At 43.6% G+C, this 20916-nt stretch overlaps 1 protein-coding gene and 1 long non-coding RNA gene across 4 annotated transcripts in view; one reads left to right on the forward strand and one right to left on the reverse strand.

The window, feature by feature from the left end:
• Nucleotides 1-60: 60 nt before the first annotated feature.
• Nucleotides 61-11068, forward strand: LOC135262808 (uncharacterized). 2 transcript variants are annotated; one of them, XR_010332325.1, is made up of 3 exons: nt 61-724; nt 5484-5550; nt 9718-11068. It is a non-coding gene; the product is annotated as an uncharacterized LOC135262808 (long non-coding RNA). The 2 variants fall into 2 exon arrangements; XR_010332326.1 differs by lacking the exon at nt 61-724 and adding an exon at nt 2586-5123.
• A 2269-nt stretch (nt 11069-13337) lies between these two features.
• LOC135262805 (BCAS3 microtubule associated cell migration factor-like) overlaps nt 13338-20916 on the reverse strand; it is a 249493-nt gene continuing 241914 nt past the window's right edge. For both annotated transcript variants that reach the window (XM_064350070.1, XM_064350073.1), the window contains one exon: nt 13338-16385. In XM_064350070.1, the coding sequence (XP_064206140.1) occupies nt 16237-16385 (149 nt within the window). In that variant the 3' untranslated portion in view covers nt 13338-16236. The remainder of the gene's footprint in view (nt 16386-20916) is intronic.

Raw genomic sequence — 20916 nt, forward strand, 5'->3', positions numbered from 1 at the left:
GGTGGAGAGAGCGCCTCGGCCGGCATGCGTTTAATCGTTTGTGGAGCTGCTGTTCTCTATCCAAGGCAACGAATACACCCAGATACATGTCATAGCCTGAACGTCAAAATGTTTTATTTTGATTCTTCTTTTAAAATAGTGTATTTATTTTGAGCAAATAAAGAGTTTATATCGTAAGCCGTATAAGCGATTAAGTTTTACTTTAACGCGGAGACCTATAAAAACGATGAGTTCACAATAAATATTTTGATGTAAATCCATGGCGTTTTTGTTTTGTTTTGTTTTTTTTTTTACTTTTTTGTTGGATGAACGCTTTCACATCAAATAGGAAAATGTATGGAACGCTTCGATTACGCAGCTCATCCAAACCTAATGTATTATATATTGAAAAATATTTCATAATTTATGTTTCTGAATTGCTATTGACAGACTGATTTAAAACTATTAGGCTGTCCCAAACGCTGTGGTGTAGGGGCGCGCAGCGGTAACCGTTCGGCATCGCGCCTTAGATTTTTATTCGAGAAGACGGGTACTTGTTGTGAAGTTTCAAACATTGTATTATTAAGAATTGCTTTACGGGAAAGGACGGCAGCTAATAAACCGGACATTGCCGCTTTAAATGCTGCCCCGGGTCATTCGAAAAGCACCAGACCCAGATGCCTGGCTGAAGCAGGGAGAAAAGAAAACATCTGAGTGAATCAGACAAAACTCAAGCGGGAATGCGGTGAGTGCTTCACTCTGGTCTTCCAGCAACGGTTTGCTTTATTGCAGTGGTTACCTGTGATTCAGTGCGGGATAGGCTACGTTCCGCAGGAAATTGAAAACCTGCAAATAAATTCAAAGTTATATGCCATATGTGGACACGGACAAACGTACTTCGCGAGCGTTCAGCCTCAGATATTTATTATTTTTCTATCGTATCTACTTATCAAATAATATGCTACTTTGATAACAGCCATATATATTTACGCAAACGTAGCATATATCGACTATGGCATAATTTAGGGTAGTGCAAGCAGCAACATGCATTCCATATAGAAGAAAATGCGTTGAATGTATAAAATAGAAAACGAGCGGCATCCCCTATGACAATGTATGAAGATGTGCAGCTCGCTTTTTTTTTTTTTTTTACTGATCAGTGAATTATAGCGTCAGCGCATTGCCTTGTCCGTAGTAGCATAGACAGATTGGTTGGTATGTGTCAAACTAAATGTAATCTTAACTTCAAACTCGGTGTGTTTCTCTGGAGCGATTAAAGTCGGCTCCCAGGACTGCTGTGTATACCTTTAAGAAGTCCACTCGCAGATCCTTGATTAACTGGAACTCCGTTTGTTAAAGAGCCGCTTGGCGCCAGTCTGCTGACGTTTCACAATAAGAACCGTCTCTTGTCACTTCATATTTACCCCAAAATCCTCAAACAGCGTGCTCCAATCCCTTCACCATTCACTCCAAAAGCCACGGCTTATGATCGCGTTTTCAGGCTGAAAATTCCCTGATTGAGATGTTTCTCTCCAGGTCATAGCATTTTTTCGTTTAAATGTGGGGATTTTAGCAAACACTAAAGTGTCCGTTTAAGTGTACCCAGGGATACATACAGTAATCCGCACCACCGTGGCTTCATTTTGAAGCCCCAGTGCCGCATTGCCAATCCCGAATCGCACCACTTAAACAAAACTGAATAAGTAATCCATCAGAATACAAACGGCCAACATAATTCATATAGAACATTGCCTTGGTGGCGTGGTCTTTGTTGGGTCATTTAATCATAATAGTCCTGTAGACAGTAGGCGACTCACAGGTTTTGCCTTGTGTTTTTGCATGTGACATTTCACCCTGTTATATATAGCCTATTTTACCCATCTGTGACCAAGTAGTCTTAAAAGCGCTATCATTTTTTTATCTGAATAACAATATTAATAATAATGTATGGGTACTCAAAATCGTCATTATAATAATCGCAATAATAACAATAACCATAACAATAAAATAAGCAACAACAACATGAACACGAATGACATCACCCAGAAAAAAATATATGCCTTTGCAATGCTCATTGACACTTTCGGTATTGTAAGTAAGGGGAACTAAGTATATTTACACAAGCCTATACTCATCGCATAACTGTTGTTTACGGTTAAAAGCAAAAGATCCTAGCCAATATTGCATGATAGAAATAAACTCCTAAACAAACATACGTAGCTGGGTGAGTTTTGCTGAAAAAAAAGGCAAAATAAACAGTTGCATTTTGTTTAGTTTAGGCAGAAGTCTGAGCGATAAGTGCCTGGAGGGTTTCGAAGAAAGGAACAGAAAGACACTTGCTGCTAATACGCACAAGGTGGAGATAAACCTGACATGCACGACACACGATGGGAAGATAGTCTACCTCTCCAAATCGTATTGAAAAAGGATGTAAGGCCTTCACCTTACTTGGAATAAAGCGCCACAGGTTTTCAAGGGTTTTTGATAATGAATTCGGAAGTTGTTGCTTCCAATTGTAGACGTTTTACATTTGTCTAAGTTCAAGGCCGTTTTTTTGTATAGGGGTGGGGGGGCTGGGGGGGTCCTCATTCCATATTAAACTGAGGTGGGCGAAACCAGCTACATCATTTACATGAACTAGGTTTAATCAATTTACTTGACCCGTGTTCAGAATTTTAAATTTGTTTTGTAGAATAGTGTCATTTCAACTGACTTGAGGCAGTGCATCTTCCGGGTTCAATAACCAATGTGTGCACCTAAGCCATAAAGTGATTAAAAATTGCCATGCAATGCATTGTCATCCGTGCGTTTTAATTTTCCTTGTCGTTGTAATAATAGGTCGAATAATGTGTCATGTCATTTAAAAATGGCATGAAATAGTATTCATGAACATGAAAAGCTGGACTTATGTTATGTTCGAGCAAATGTTTGTTAGTAGGCCTAACATATTTGATCCAGGTTTTTTTTGCAGTTTTTTTTGCAGGATCAACTCAGGCTTACAGTGTATACATCAACCGCTTATTAATATTAGCCTGTTGAGGATATATATTTTTTATTATTATAATACATATATAAATGACATATTTGTCAATAATTCCCTGCTGCACTACATTTTTGCGAGGCCAGTGAAAATGTACATTTTTGGCATTTAGACATGTTCTCTAAGTATCACCTGTATCACCTAACACCATATTTGCAATTAAAACCCAGCATATTTGTTTTTTTATTTTGAATAATGATCATTTAGGGACAGTGTCGTCGACACTAAAATATACATGAGGTTGTATGCATGTTTGTGTTTATTTGATAAATGGCAAAGCATTGTTAGCCTGAAAAAGTTATCTTGATTAATTAAAATACACATTCGAAATATCCTAATTTCCGTGGATAAAGTAAATATTTTCTGATCAACAATTGGTTTTAGTTATTTTATATGAATACACAAATTGGACCGTGTTTTTTGGTCCTGCTATTTCAATGAAAATAAACATTTCGTCATTGCAACGGCACATCAACATAAGGCAGTGTACGAATGAACCTGCTCTTACATTTGGCCGACATTATACCACTTTAAGGTGCAATTAAATGTTTCATTCGTTTCTTACTTCGTCATGTGTCATATTAGTGATCAGTATTTAGTGATCTTGCTACAGAAGGAGAAGTATATTGACAAAAGGAAAAAGATTAACACCTTATGGAGAACATTAATGATTTGCCTTGTATATACCCAAAGAACTAATTATATGAACAAAGGTCTAAATTAGGCTCAATTTTTTTTCTCGAGGCCCTGGATGTACACATTATCTAAATGGGAAAGAAAGCAATCAAACGTAGTAGGCTATATCACAGTAGGCTACTTGCTTGACTTAACCGACGTTCATGCCAGGCGCTTTTCTCGCACAAAAGTTACCGGTTTTTTAAATTTGTTTTTTTTTAGTTTTTATTTTTTATTTTTTATAGCTAACCTAATGTTAACAACGGAGTGTTGATCTTTTTTTCCAGCGAAGGGAACGATTTAATTAAACTTCCTATGTAAGGTTAATCAACTTTTTCTGGGGTAAATGTGGCCGTTGCCTGTTGTTCATTGAATTCATTCTCGGTGCTTTGGAGTTCAGGTAATGTGTATAATATTTGTTGTGCGATATTGACGAAGAAGAAGATTGTTGACAGAGAGTGGAATGCATATAGGCCTACTACAGTGTTTGTAACTGTAAAACAAGAGGCACGGCTCGGTAGATACAAAATACGTCACTGGAATGGCCTGTGAAAACAACTTGCAAAAACTGTAGGTGCATTAAAACACGGACCAGTGCACGGTACCAAAAGAAGAGTAAAGTGACCCACGCGCCACTAATGGCGCTGGCGCTGTAACATAAAAACACAGGGGAAGGCTATCTTAATGCAGATTTGTCCTTGTATTATTGTTTTTTCTTTCTCCTTTGCATTGTTACTTTTCATCTCTTCATCAGGTCTTCCAATCTCTTTGCATCATCTCCCCTACTATATTTATCCTGTAGACAGAGGCCTTGGCGCCAGACCGTTTAAGACCTGTCAAAGTCCTTCATATTTCCCCGTCACATGTATACCCTAAGACTCTACTAGCCCTACCAGCCCCCTCACCCTCCTCTCCTCCTCATTCACCCTTTTTGCACTGCCCCCGCCCCTGGCTCTTCTCTCCCCCAGCCTGCTTATAGTCATCCATGTTTCCCCTTCTCTCATTAATCCTTCGGTTCACCTCTGTGTTTGCGAACCGGTACAATTTGCTCTTCTTTGTGGCTGTGTTGTCTCAGTGACCCAAATCAGCGGGGCTGCCGCTGCCGTGTCCTTGCCGGTTGAACAAATTGCAACTGATTGATGAAAAATAACAATTCTCCCAAACAGCAAGAGCTGAAACTGCGAACGCTCCCCTCCCGTTCGGCTACTGCCTTTCACACGCGTTATGCAGGTTCAGTGAATGCCAATCTCATACCCATATAGTAGACTCTCTCTCTCTCTCTCTCTCTCTCTCTCTCTCTCTCTCTCTCTCTCTCTCTCTCACTCCCAATTAATTTTAAAAATAAGTTAAAATATTTAAAATGTGATACCTCTAGCGGTCTACAAAAAAACCTGTTGAAACCGCGCGTCATATAGGCATGTTTCTGCAGGTAAGTGATTTGTTTGTTTGATATCAACATTAGTTTCTCCTAGTATCTACAAAGTTCAGCTGATGTCGGGACAGTATGATCTTGCTTATTTTGTCGTAGGCTAAGTCATACATTAACTATATCTGAAACAGCGGAGTATTATATATGCATGGTAATTCGCATTTAATTGAAAAATGAAATAGTCATATGAAACCGAAGAATTTTTTTCGAAGAATTTGATAAGTGCAAAGGGGAAGTATAATGTAATTTACCGTTTAGCTAGCTACTTCACTGCAGTGTCTACGTTTTATTTTAGAAAGCATAGTTTGTTCATGCTACCAAGCCAGTGTCGGTGAACGAATGTGCTTACCTTTCCCTCAGGTATCAGGTGGGGGCGCTAAAATGTGTCTTTGGGGACTGAAGAAGGTACTCGTTGCCCGAGCCAGCGGTAAGCACATACTCCGGGGAATTAATACCTTACTTAATCAATTAATTGCCGCTATTTTTATTTCTTGGAAATAGTCTAGATATTCTTTTAAAGAGCACATTGTATCAATTCCTCAATGACTCTTCATGATATCCATCTCCGGGGATACAATTTGGAGTCTTTTAACGTGAATTCTTCATGCCTTAATATAACTGTAAAGATTCAATGGGCTGACTAAGCCTTAAAATAAATGTGTTAAGTCTTTCATTGACGGACCACAAAAGCCCAGTGTCTGAAGGAATTTGTCATTCTGATATATTATTAACTTGACATTACCAAATTTGTTTCATGAAATAAAACCCTTATTTGCCTAAATTCCAACCCCGATAAATCCGAATTGTTCGTTTCGAGCGAATAATAAATTCGATTGGTATGCGAGCTGCCTCTGAGAGTATCGGAAATGTGACGATTTGTGTGTAAATATAAACTCACTGTAAACGACGCACAGAAGAAATCATACGAGGTGAAACGTATGATTTTCTTACCAGTGACACTTCAGACTGTTTAGTTAAGTATAGTTGTCTTAGGGCGTACATAAGCACAATAAGTTATCAATTAGTCGCGGAACCAGTGTCCTTTCAGTTGTGCGACATCCATACATTGGATGTGAAGTACAAGGCCCCTGCGTTCACAGAAAACACTTATGCAGTCGTTTAGGGCCACAACCATCCCCGGGTCACATTATTTGGAGCACTTTGGAGCCACAACAACATTCTTGTTTAGGACCACCAAACCAATAGGTCCTAATCTCAAAGATAAGCCTTTATATCCAAATATTTCGAAATCAACATTACTTTATGAAAGCGTAAAAAAACCCATCAGTGTTGGCAACAATGCATTTTTGGTAGGCCTATTATTCATTATTCCAGTGTCATTTCAGCCACGTGAAATCCATAGGCCATATTGGAAGCAAAGTAGAACTGAAAATATTCTGAAAGAGAAAAGCATTTTATGAAAGCATAAAAAATAATCAATGTTCAAAACAACATACGAATTCTGTGAAGTTTAAACGTTTGTTTCAATCAATGGCAGCGGTGGTTTTGTAAATTGTGTAGCCTATTTGTTGTAGGCATGTGAGCATTTATGAAGCTAAATGTAATTAAACCGTGATAAAGGGAAGTGCGTTGGATTTTATCCCGCTCTCACAGCCTACTTGGCAGTTTTTTGCTTGCTAATTTTCTCTCTTCCTCCCTGCCGACTTTGATCAGGGAGGCCTTGTCGGTTTTCAGCCGGTTCAGCGACTCAGCAGGTGGGTCAGTTTTTATTTTGCATCCCCCTAACTGCAGGTCTGTGGCACATCATTGACAGCATGACTCGTGCCAGCCCTTTAACTTCCAAAACACGCAAGATCGAGAATGACAACTCGTGCCGAAAATTCTTCGCAACAAATGTTCTGTAAGAGTAATTTGGCCCATTCTGAGGCAGTGATATCATCCACGATAAACACCACCGCATAATGTAAGCCAAAAAGGCAAAAATTTATAACGTCCATGTTAAAACTTGACCGACTAGACTACTTGCTGCAGCTCCACACATTAACACTATCCAGTTCATTTTTCCATGAATGCAAACATTAGTTTAAACAAACATACAATTAAACGTTGAAAGAGAATAGCATTCTAAAATACGTTATTCGTTTAAGTTATATCTTATTTCGAAAGTCTAAATCTATAGGACTCCAAGACTCAACTGTTATGGAAATGCACACGTGCGAGTTTTCATGATATAGACCCGTTTCTGACAGGTATAAAAACCTGATTATCAATTATACACGAATGAGTTCATTCTGCAATGCGCATCACTGACTGTTTAAACAAGCAGAGACCCGCGGCTTAGGGTTGTTCAAAATAATGTAACGTTCCCCTGATTTTGTGATGCTGGCTTCTCTACACAGTAAACTGTTTTGTGTTAGTAAAACGTATCAGAGCTGATTTAACGGTGAACATTTTAGTGTGTGTTATGGTACATCTCGGTATGTAGCCTACTATTTCTGTTTAATTTTATTCCTTACAGTGATTTGAGAACTGGGGTGCATTTTGGCAATGTAGTCTAGTTGAACTGGCTCTGTAAATATCAGGGTGCATGAATGGATGTATGGATGAGAGATTAAAGATGACAAATCCACACTGGATTGATCATTTTCGCAAGTAGCCTACGTTAAATTGCTATTGTAATTTTAAAAAACGAATCAGGTGTAATAGGGCACGTAATGAAGACATAACCTACTGGGCGCTTTTTTGTTTTGTTTTGTTTCGTTTTTTATCTTAAGTGAGCGTGAGACGTACGTAGGCTCCGCTGAAAATGTTACTCCAAGTGTGAGCACCTGTCTACAGGTAATTATGAAAATAAAACAACAAATAGTTTGCAACACAATAGCATCTATTTGACTACAAGCGTATAAACAAAAATATGAAGAATGAAGGGAAGATGATGGAAAGACGGGATGTGTGGAAATTATTGCGGGTTAGTGGCTGTTTTTTTGTCAGTGATTGGTAACGGGGTCGAGTTATCATCCTTCCTCCGCGGTTCAGTTTAATGAGTTTCCTACAATTGGAATAATCTTTAATAATCTACTGTATATATGTATCTATGTACGTGCGTGTATAATAATAATAATACTACTAATAATAATAATAATAATATAATAACGATATTGCTAAACTGTAGATGTAGGCCCTATTAAATAATTAATTTGTATTAATTTCTTCAGTTATTCTTACGTGTACATTTTTATTTATGAATGTAGGCTACTTTATGCAGGGATGTCCCCCTCGCTATGAGGAGACCCAATACTGATCTTTCAGTGTGATATCAATGCTGAAAAAAATATATAGGAGATACAGTAGGTAGGTTGTTTCAAATTTCAGAAAATAATAAAGGTAGCACAGCGTCGTTGAGGCTGATGTCACCCAATTAGAGCCAGCTAAAAACTTATTGTTACCATTACACTGGGTTCACAAATAAGACACCGCGACATCCCATTTTAGATACTGAGGACAATGAGGCTAGCCGTAAAAACAATCCTCTTTATAAGGAAAAGCAAATTAACAGGCGAAAGCCTGCACACTTTCTAACATCAAAGTAGTTTATTCTTCACAAGTGACACGAGAAAATGATACCTTTCAGTACACTCAGTTATTATAACGGCACGCAATACATGTTGTGATGGGGAAAGAAACGTTTTTTTTCAAAGGTAGGGACAAAGCCTTCAGATCAAACTAATTAAATGTCCCATTTTTTCACGGATCCAGATGACAAATTCGCTTCATAAGCTTTATTCCTTCCGTAATTCCGTTTCCGCAAGAATGGATATCATTTGTTCACTTCTCTAAAACAAACGGAAAACTTTTGTTTGAACTGCTACGTTTGCATGAGGTTGCTAATATGAAAAATGTTTAAATAACATGCTATAGGACAGCCGTCATCATCTCTTGTTTAACTTGCACGCACACGTGTAAGAACTAAGAAGTGAAATTATTGTAATCACGGTTTGTCTTTCACTTTCAATTATAACTTTAAAACAGGCTACATTGAGGTTTTCAGTTAGGCTACTTCTACAAAATAAGTTCACGAGTTGACTCAATACACTAAATCAAATGCATCCGACTCTAACAATGAATTGATTTCACGCGGTATAGCTTGATGTAGCCTAATGCTCTTCTTCGTGATTTATATTATTAATGGATATGTTAGTACTCTCTCAGCTTGCATTTAAGGTGTTTTATTGTGATTTAATTTAAACGATTTCTTGTTTTGCAATGGTGACAGGGTGGGTGTGAATGTGTTAACAGTCACACACATTTTATGAATTGTTCTATTAGTTTTTCAACCATTTAATGTATGTACATTTATTGAGGCAAGTCTTAAGTTGGTTTGATCATTCCTAAAGTTATCTTGAATAATTAGTAGTTGAAGAATTAATAGATATTACAGTATACACCTGCAGCCCATGTGTACACCTGTCACTGCAAGTAACTTTTGCATTTTATAAATTTAAATATTAATCTAACTTTTGCCAGCGAGCAAAGTTTTTTGAAACTTTGAAATGAGAATAAAAATGTACAAATATTGACCATAACAGATACCTTAATGACTAACTTATTTCCCGTTTCTTCTTTCTTTTGTCAGTTGACAATCATAATCGTGCCGGAGAGAGCGATGAAGCCCTAGACAGGAAGTTGTCAAATGAAGGATGCTGTCCTCCTCCCATCAAAAACTAGAGTGGGCGGTGCCCCTGCAGCGACCGAGCTGACCAGTTTTAGGGAGAACGTGTGCGTGCAGGCACAGAGGACCGACATCCCTTTCTAAAAGGAGAGCCCTCCCCAGTGCCCTCATTCACAGCCAGAGGAGGCGAAGCGAGGCTCATAACAGTGATGTTCGCTAACCCTCTTTCTTTTATTGCCGCGCAGTAGAGATCTGTTAGCGTCTATCCGCCTGGCTCTGCGACGTCTACGCTTCTCACACAGGAGGTCTTCCGGCCACACTGGAGCACACACACACACACACGAGCTTAAAACAAAAGCTCCTTTTAGCAGTGCTCTCTGTCTTAAGGGTCACATGACTAGCATCGCCCCCGCGGCGGTACAGGAAGGTTTGGGAGGGCGTTAGCAAACTGCATTGTAACGGAACCATTGACCCGGGGTCATTTTCCATAAAATGAATTTGCTGGAAGTGGTGGGGTGAGGATCACGTTGGGTTGAGATAGATGGGCCTCGATGAATGCTTAGAAGAACCTCTCAAAGATGGCAGTACAGGAGGGGGGTGTGGTTTACGGAAAAAGAGGCGGAGTTTGAGGGTAAGTCTCAGAGGGAAGAATTAATGAGCAGACCTGTAGCCGCTTCTCAATTTTAGAACTGAGGGGGGAGAGAGTTTCTTCCTTACAGATACTGTATCCGTACACTCGTCCCATTGTGAAAATGCCCTTTGTCAGTTTAGGAGGCATAAACTAGTGTGTGTGTCCTCCAAAACATGCACTCAGCAAACTGCTCCTTGTCTTTCCGACCTGCCAGCCCATGCCATCAAAACTACTGCAATAGAGGCAGTTCGAGGCAGTTTGACTGCGATTAGTTGGCTGGGGGAGCTGCTGTGGAGCGGTGAGTTCCGGGTAAACCTTGCAGAATTAATCCGTCCACCCCCGAGTAATGCCATAAGCACCTGTCCATCGCCACACCAGCAGCCCGGGCTGTTTGGGCTACAATCAGTTTTTCCTCTTTTAATCACTATACAGAGCAGTTATTGGTGTTTGTTATTAAATGACTTCTGAAGGCTTCCTTAATGTTTTTACTGTGGCCTTCTTGACATGACTAGTACATGAAAGGTATACCGCTTCATTTTAGTCGCTTATGGACTCGACGCAAATAGGACCCTCATGTTTCCTGAAGCCTACGAGGATAGGCTGCAGGAAGTGGAGCAAAATAAGACACTTTATATTCTGTTTCTTTTGAATAATTAAAAAATACAATTCTTAAAAAATGTGAAACTGTGCTGAGTTTACAAATTCTTATATCTGCAAATAACTATGTGCATTCTTGTATTATCATAACACACACTCACTACTTTGCTTCCTCCCTCCCTCTCTCTCTCTCTCACACACACACACACACACACATTACATTACAGGCATTTATCAGATGCTCTTATCCAGAGCACTTTTTACACAACTTTTTACACAGCATTTACATTGTATCCTATTATACAGCTGGATATATACTGAAGCAATGCAGGTTAAGTACCTTGTTCAGGGGTACAACGGCCTACTGTCCTACTGGGGGAATTAAACCTGTGACCTTCAGGTTACAAAACCAACTTACCCATTACACTACCACTGCCACCTACACACACACATATACACATACACACACACACACACACACACACACACACCTGGCACCTGACACTCTCAAGGCTTTCAAAAAAAAAACATCCCAAATTCAATATTACAGATCAGAGCTCACTGCTGACCAAACTGACCTGGATTTACTTGTCGTGACGAACAAATGGTCCTGCATCCAGCCAGGCGTTCCTGCACACTTGCACAGAGCACAGTTACAGGATCTGGGCAGAGAAAACATAATGCCCCTTTTTTACGACTGCTAACCTGATTCTCCCTCTCCTTGGGTTATCAGCTCAACGCCCGCAATGGCTTCAGATATTACTTTCGAATTATCAATAACCTGTTACATTTCGAGGCTGAATTAAATTTCCCTCCATGCTTTGTACATCACATTTGACCCTTTTGCAGCCTTTCAGATAAAAATAATAACAGATGTGTTCGGTGTACAAACGTGGAATGCAGAATTATGACCACTGGAGCTATGATACTCCTGTTCAGATTCCCAATACATACTGCACAGAGACACATTTTCATATGTAATGATTTAAACTTATTTCAGCTGTCAACAATGTTGTAATTTACTGTACAGCTTAATATCACATTTGCTTGCAGTTGGATTTTCAAAAATATTTATCAGGACCTTATTAGCATATATAGTGCCCTCCATAGGTATACGTGTAGAGTAGGTTTTGTAATTGTCATTCATATATATTTTTTTAATATGACAGAATTAGTGTCCTTTTTGTGTTCAATCACCCAGTCTTATTGGTCAAGTGCTTCCTTTTGCGTTGATTATGCACACACAGAAAAGCTGTGAATGTGTGGTCTTGGTTATAGCCTTTGCTTTTGCCTATAAACCAACCGACTAGAGAACGGTCTGTGAAAGATGAGTGAGAAATTTTGACTGAAAGAAAATTATTCAGTCAGAAACACAGCACATAAATTTGGCACAGCAAAATTTTCAGATGTCAAGAACACAATTGCAAAGGCTATACCATAAGATGCAAACTAGCACCAACAACTGAAAACCTGATTGGAATCTGCAAATAAATAAATCAGATAGAGGTGAGTCAGTAAGGAAGTGCAGATGATCCAAATCATACGTAGCACCTCATCCGTGAAGCATGGCTGAAGAGGCATCACAACTTGGACTTCTTCTGGAACTGACTCACCAATTCAATGACGATTCAACTAATGATGACAGCAGCAGAATGAAGTGCACAGAAGCATCTTGCCTGCCAATGTACTGGTGTATGCCTCAATACTAATCGGGCAGCACAGCACCGTGCACCAGGGCTATGGCCCAAAAGCTGTCAGCACTACCAATGTTAGGCTGACAAAGCCAATCTCCTGAGGTAGATGCAACTGAGCATGCCTTCCACCTGCTGACGAGGTCAGAGATCCCTCACAACAAGCAGAACAGAAAATGGCTGCAGATCAGTTTAGATGATTTTGATGCAGTTGTTGCATTCAAGAAATATGCAACCAAGCACTATTCTTCATGCCACTTTAATTTTCATTGTGCGGACTGGCCACAATACGTAAGCTCAAGTTAGGGGATCCAACACACGAAATGCGATTATTCCGAAATGACAAAATGCACATTCAAACCCAGAGGTGAAAGGTAATATTTTGTGCTTTTGCCTCACATTCACTTCCTGGTCTCAAATTCAAAACTGCTGCAGCATACAGCAAATACAGCCATTTTGATTTCACTGTATATCACTATATATATGGAGGGCATTGGTAGTTACAGTGAATGCGCTTGTGTACATGGTTCATCCTTATAGCAATAATCACCACATATGTGACCACTGCACACAAATAAGATGATATATTTGACTGGTACAAAGAAGCTAACAGGAATAAAGAAACAGGATTAGCAGTCTGACGAGCAGAGGAAGGAAGACTCAGATTTCAGTGTTTTTTTTTTTTTAATATGTGCATGTAATGACAATGCCAATGCTGGGACTTTTTCATCAACAGAAGCACAGACATTTTAGAATATCAGATAGCCGAACAAGGGATTCCGAGTATAGAAATAATGGGGTTGGGTAAGTATTGGAATATACCTTATTCCTACATATCTTACACGTATATACCTTAAGACAAAAACGCAGAGTGTGTTCAAAAAAAAGAAAAAAAAAGAATTTATTCAGTCCTTTTCAAATGAAAGGAAACAGTGTCAGGGTTTTACATCTTGATGCTTCAGTTGGGAAGGATTTACGGCAAACAGCGAAGACCTCTGTACTGTACAATTGAAATAATACGGGCATTGACAAGCGCGATCAGTTCTGAGGGAATACTGTAGACCTACGCCTCCTCCAGTCAACAGTTTACAACGGGGGGGGGGCGCCGAAAAAACTGCCGCTGAACTTTGACCGACATAATACAGATTCACCCCGTCCCCTTCAGTCGTAACTGCAACCCAACGCGGCTTGCTGTCGTTCCTTTAACGCCGAGGAGCGCGGCGGTAAGTTTACACGATGTGGCGGCACTTAGAAGCAGCACGTCTCCTTGCTTTTTTTAATTCACAATTGGGGGTAAATTTCCCCCCCAAAACAAAACAAAGCAAAAAAGAGTATCTAGAACACATTAACACGTCACTGCGGAAATAAAGGGGACATTCATGCACTGCCACAGAATGTTCTCATTACGACACGTTGCTCTGTCGCTCCTGGGAAAAGAAAAAGTCTACGGCGAGCTGACTCACAGAGAGCTTTCTCAGAAGTTTATACACAAAGGAGAAGAAAGATGGTAAATAATTACTGAATGAGGCACCAGTTCTCCTCTCCGCAAATGTGGGGGGGCTGGAGGGGGCTGGGGGGGGCGGCGGCGGCCAGCCACACTGTCACTAGACCCGCCACATGGCCACACACTGTCATGCTGTGCATTTGTTTGTGGCTGAGTCATAGGTAGCCTCTCAATGGGCTTTTGCCGATGTGTGTGTCAATGTGTGCTCGCCTTTAAGTAAATGTTTATTATATGCTTGTTTGCATTACGAAGTCTGGCCAGAAACTTGTCTGTCTTAAAAAGTGCTTTAGTCTTGTAATGAGACTTCACTTAAAATATGTTTTCTCTCGAAACAAAAATATTAGCTTGTTTTAAGTTCCTTCTTGCTTTTCAAGTGCTATTGTCTTACCCCATTGGAAAATCTTGAGATGAGTCAAACTGGCTCACCTCATCGGCAATCTTTTTGTCCTATTTTGCAAAACAAATAATAGAAATATGATTTTAAGTCTAACTATAATACTGAATTAATTAAGAGTTTTCGGTAATTAGTGCAGTGTTTGTTGCACTAAACTTGAGGGGACTCAGCAATTCCTAAGGAAACGTGTGTGCCAGGTCTTCTCCTCGCACTGCCGAGAAGCAGAATCGCCTTATTTATGATGGGATGGCTGTTGAAAGCTACAAGGATTTCAACCACACGCCTAGCCTCCCCCATCCCCCAACACCCTTAAATAACAAAACTAAGAAGGAGCATACAATCAGTACAAAAAATGAAAACTCATTAACCATCTCATCAACTGGCCAGCTGAGCACACTGTGACATCATTCAATTAAAGAGGGGGGAAAATAGTCCCACCGGTGTCCTCAACTTCGCTATGTTGCGTGTGCTGTCACTCACAATGAAATAATTACACTCACTGTGGAATAATGTTAGTCACAGGTAATATACCGAGGTCTCTCAGTATCTGTAACTCACCTAATTCAGTGTTGTTGTTTTTTTTGGCAGTCATTGTGATTTATGTCTGGCATAATTACTACCGGCATGGTATAACTGCTACCGGAATTCTAAATGTAAAATATTAGTGTTTCGAAGATGTTCACTGATAAGAAGTATATTTTAAAAAATGACTTCACACTCCAATAAAATATCTGCACATTAGCTTACTAGGTGTCCAATCAGAAGCTGAGAGCTCACTGATGGTCAGTCGACACACACATAAAAATAAGACAAGACACTCGACTAGCTGGCCTTAGGTAGCTAGCAACAAACCTTCCTGCTAGCTGCCAATGCGGTGCACACAAATTGCCGATTACGGTACAGAATAAAAAGAAAATATATCATTTAACATAAATAATGGAACTTGAGAAAACAGGAACAATGCTTTAAATGTTTTGTGATTACCCGCTTTGCCCAGCAAAATATTCACCATAACTTTAGGAACAGATCGATGTTTTCTTTCTGATACATACAAATAGGTGCAGTTGTTGATCCCCAGGAACTGGAACACAGGAATCGATGTAGATTAATCGGTAGAGAAACCTGGATATTACACAAGGGTTTGTCTGAGTTACACAACCGAGAAACCTCGGAATCATTTAACAGTCATCGCTGCAGAGACCCCACTTGCCAGGCGACCGGGCCTTCAGGTCGTCTGCATCACACAGAAAGGACATCGGAGGGACGGAGAGCGCATCTAGCTACAACATTCACTGTCATGTAGTTTTGGTTCAGGAAGGTCACATGGTCTGAGAAAAATGGAGCGGTTCCCGGCCCAGCAGCTCCCACTCCCCCCAGGAAAGAGGAAGAAAAAGATAATATTCGGATCGGCCAAGAAAAACGTAATCGGCGGGGACACATCTGCGACAGCCGTGACAGCTACGTCTACCGAAGCCTCCGAAGCTCCGCCTCCTTTCTCCAGCGCGCTCTTTCACTAGAAAGCGGAGCAGGTTATTCTGCGAGCGGAACCTGCAGGACGCACAACAGGGGCATCTCCTGGCGTGCGGCAGCCGTGCTGGGACCTGAAAGAGGCTCGGGGGAGTGTGTGGGAATGCGGGGGGGGGGGTTGTGGGGCGCTGGCGTCGGCCTAAGGGAATCCGCTGGGGAAGAGGCTGAGCGGCTGGCTCTCATTGGTCGGCAGCGGCGAGCGGTAGCCCTCGAAGCTGCGCGGGATGCTGCCGCTGGTGGAGCCCGAGCTGTTGCTGAGGGTCTCAATGCTGCCCTCCCGCTGCAGCTCTGTGGAGGAAACACAGGGACACACGGGGGTCAGTACCACACACACCCCCCCAACACAGGGACACACGGGGGTCAATACCACCACACCCCCCCAACACAGGGACACACGGGGCTCAATACCACCACCCCCCAACACAGGGACACACGGGGGTCAATACCACACACACCCCCCCAACACAGGGACACACGGGGGTCAGTACCACCACCCCCCCCAACACAGGACACACGGGGTCAGTACCACACACACCCCCCAACACAGGGACACACGGGGTCAGTACCACACACACCCCCCAAACCACGACACAACTGTCAATACCAAACACACACCCCCAACACAGGGACACACGGGCATATACACACACACACCCCCAACACAGACACACCAATCACCACCACCGAACACAAGTATACAGGGGTCCACCACCCACACTCCCAACCACAGAACACGGTGTACGTAAACCACACCAACTTTACATAGTACGGGCTAGACAGCACAGTAGTCAATCCAACACAACCCCAACACAGGGACACACGGGGTCAATACCACACACACCCCCAACACAGGGACACACGGGGTCAATACCACCACCCCCCAACACAGGGACACACGGGGTCAGTACCACACACACCCCCCAACACAGGGACACACGGGGGTCAGTACCACACACACCCCCCCAACACAGGGACACACGGGGGTCAGTACCACACACACCCCCCCAACACTGGGACACACGGGGGTCAATACCACACACACCCCCCCAACACAGGGACACACGGGGGTCAATACCACACACACCCCCCCAACACAGGGACACACGGGGGTCAATACCACCACCCCCCCCAACACAGGGACACACGGGGGTCAATACCACAGACCCCTACACAGGGCCTGCATGTCTCTGCCTACACACACACACACAGAGCACATTACACACATACACACACACACATACACACACACAGCATATTACACAAACACACACACACATCACCTTACACACAGAAGCAGGCACAGTTTATACAGGTGGTCGACCACCACACACTCACAGACCCACAGAAAGGTAGCCTGTATTCTTTGTTGAAAACCACTACGCTAACATTTACATTTAGGTACTGGTTACCATATGATCATACATTACAGTCAGTACATCTCATAAGACGAAAACGCCAGTGTAAAGTATAGTTTTGGTGGTATAACAGAAAAGAAACGATGCAGGAACAAGCCAAATGAATGGGCTGGAGTGAGAACGTTGTGAGAATTCAACGTGAACCATCACCCAAGACTGCACAATATGAAATACTGCAGTTAAATCTACGAAAGTTCAGCGTCACAGCGTTTGCACAGCATGAGTGAAACAATGTAAGGTGCTAAATTCTGAGGAACAATAAAAATGTCCTCACTGTGTAATTAAGTTCAGAGCGGGTTGTCTACATTTTTTACATTCGCTTCAAGAGACAATGCCAGTTCACGTGGCATAAACAGTGTTCTTCATTTCAAATATGTGAACACACGTCGGTAGACACACGTCACATTTTAGAAATAAAGAACTCTCCCTGAAGTGTAAGGTGAAGCAGCTGGGTCAGTGGTACCAAAGGCTGAATCCAACCCAGCGTTCTGAGGTCTTATCCTCCCCGAGCCCCTCATCTTCAATCGTCTCCCTCGTAAATTTCAGTAACATTATAACATTATTTCTCATGTTTTGAATCCTCCATATACTGTCTGCTCCCACGCCCTTTACTCACGCATGGATGTTTCATATTCCCTTACATTTAGAGGAAAAATACCTCACTCTGAAACCCCTTGGTCTGGCCCAGAATTCAATCTGGCCACTCCACACAACCGGTCACAAATAGACAAACAGTGAAACGCAGACACGCAATGTTAAAAAGCTGAAAGGGTGAATTGCAAAGACAAACAATGTCTTTGCAGTTCTGAGAAATAAGCAGCCTAGCGCCTGGGGGAAAGGGTCATAGGGCTCTCTGCCCAATCCTGGCAGAGAACGACCCAAATGATTTGTCAGGTGTCTGTTTTACCAGGTCTGTAAAAAAAATTTAAAAAATTAAAAAACCCGAAACCTCTGGTAAACCCTCCGGACCACGGCCTCTCCAGCCTGATGGAGCCTTAAAAAAACTCCTTTATTAGAGAACGATTAAGAAACGAGGGCTTGCGTTTCGGGTTCATCGAGTGGGAGCAGCTGCTCGCGTCTCGGCGCGGTGGCCAGTCGCGGGAGCGCTCGATTTTACGCCGTCCCGAAACCAACCACGGCGTACTTCCACTTCCTGCGCGCGTCCATCCGTCTGTCCGTTCGTCCGTCTGGCCGGCCGGCCTCCGCGTACCTGGACCCCGGCATCTGGAGAGCGAAATCGCTTCCATTCCCTCGCGGGAGGAGGCGGGGTCGCCGCCGCGCGCGCTTCCTGTGGAAAGCGACGGTTTTACGGCGCTACAGCGTGTTTTACACACCTCGGGTCGTGACACGCCGACTCCACGCCCCAACGCCGAGGTTTTTTCCCAGAAAGACCGGCGGCTGTTTTCATTTCGTTCCGTTTCCTTTTTTTTTTAAAAAAATTTTTTTTGCGGGCTGCGGGCCGCGAGCCGAGCGCAGTAACTTCGCGGGTCGGCCTGTTCCTGCGTCGGGGCCGCGGTGCCCTTTTTGGGGAACGTGAACAGCGCGATCTCGTGACAGGAAGAGGGCTCTTTCGCGAGCCTGTGAAACGTCCCAGCGTGGTTCCTTGTGATTTATTTTCTTTTTTGTTGTTTTTTTTTTTGCTACTGCACAATGGAAAGCTGGTGTAAAATGTGCGGGATGAGGACGGGGATGTCAGTGGATGCCCCACGTGTGGTGTGAGGTCTATGGGGTTAGGCTCCTGCTTTAAGACCTGATGAAAGTGCTAAGATTGGTGGGGGGGGGGCGGGAGAGGGAGGAGTCCTCTGCTGCACAACAAAATTATAACATTAATATATTATTACAATGGCACAGTCCAACCCCCCCCCCCATGGAACATGTGGAGGTACAAAGCAGTGGTGTCCTTTCGAGACCTTCCAAGCTAAGCCTGCATTACCTGAACTTGCAATTGATCCGAACGCAAACGACCGATTGAAACGTTTGCTCTTCTCAGACTGCGTCTCCTACATACACACGCACAGCCACGCGGCCGTCCAGAGCGGTCGGCAGAAGCTGCTCGAGCAGCGAGCCGCACGGCGAGCGGAGAGAGAGCGGGGTGCGGAGCGTGGGGTGTGGGGGCGGCAGGGATCGTATCTCGCTGACCCCACTGCTCCCACACAAGAGGAATGGCGGCCCTGACACCGGGGGGTTAGCAACTTGTAATCAAAGCCATGAGACGGGCTCGGGGTAGGCAGACCATCAATTGCCCCGTCCTGACGATCCTCTCTCATGGTTTGCAGATGGGGCGGGGGGGCGGGGGGGGGGTGTTTGTTTGCTTTGGTGAGAGCGCGTAACTCACACAGCCCCCTGACAGGTGCTCATAAATTGTACAGTAGGGTTTGAAGTGAAGGGAGCGTGCCAGAGGAGAAGTCGGGCTCTGCTTATCCTCAGGCGCCCCCCCCCCCCCAATCCCCCCCCACCCCCAGACGTTCCCGATCGCGCGCAAACGCAGCCGCACACATCTGAGAAGCGCCTAGCGTGGGGGGGGGGGGGGGGGGGGTGGAGGGAGGGGGGGGGGAGACGGCAATCAATCTCTGGGACGGAGCGCCTCTTTCACCTCTCCGGTCGGAGTCCACACCTGGGATGCATTGGGGGCCCGGCGTCGGGTCGTGCGGGGTTTGGGTTCGAGTCGTCCCCAGGTCAGGGCTGTCAGGCAGGAATTACGCCGGGCCGACGTTGGAAAGGGGAAGCACCTCTTTACCGCGACGGAAAAGACGCACAGGAAACCCAACTCCTGGTTCGGTTCGCGTAGTAAATAACCACCCCCCCCCCCCCCGCCCGTGCGTTTTCTTTATCTCCAACGGGGGGGGGGGGCGGCGCTCGGCCTACACACCGTGGATTTACACCCAGCATTCCCTCCCCTCCCCTCGCCCTCTCTTTCTCTCTTTATGGAAACCCGCGCGATGTACGGCTAAGCCCAGCCCGGCGCGGCCGAACGCCAGAGTCACGGAAGAGGCAAATGGCTACCGTTTCACGCCGTCTCCGTCTCCCTTCCCTCCCTCGCGTACATTCGTACACGTTATAGCGGCCCGGAGGACTTAGCGGGTAATCTGCGAATGATATCGCTTTCCCGAACCCCCCCCCCCCCCCCCGGGCCTAGGTCCCACTCTCCCGGCTCGAGACCGGCAGGAATGCGAGCGCGGGGCATTATTGTGAGAGATATAAGCCGCTGAACACCGCTAAGGACTCGCGCTGCCTTTCCAGCGCAGACTAATCCCGCCCTTTGTGTGACTCATACGAGACATTCACCCAAAGGTATGTAGGTTAACCTTTCGCGTTCCCGCTCGCTCCTCCCTGCGATTGGTGGAGGCCCGAGGGCGGTGTCAGAGCTCTTTTATGTTAATTGCACATTTATTGTTTCGTCTGGC

Source organism: Anguilla rostrata, chromosome 9, assembly GCF_018555375.3.
Source record: "Anguilla rostrata isolate EN2019 chromosome 9, ASM1855537v3, whole genome shotgun sequence".
NCBI lineage: Eukaryota > Metazoa > Chordata > Actinopteri > Anguilliformes > Anguillidae > Anguilla > Anguilla rostrata.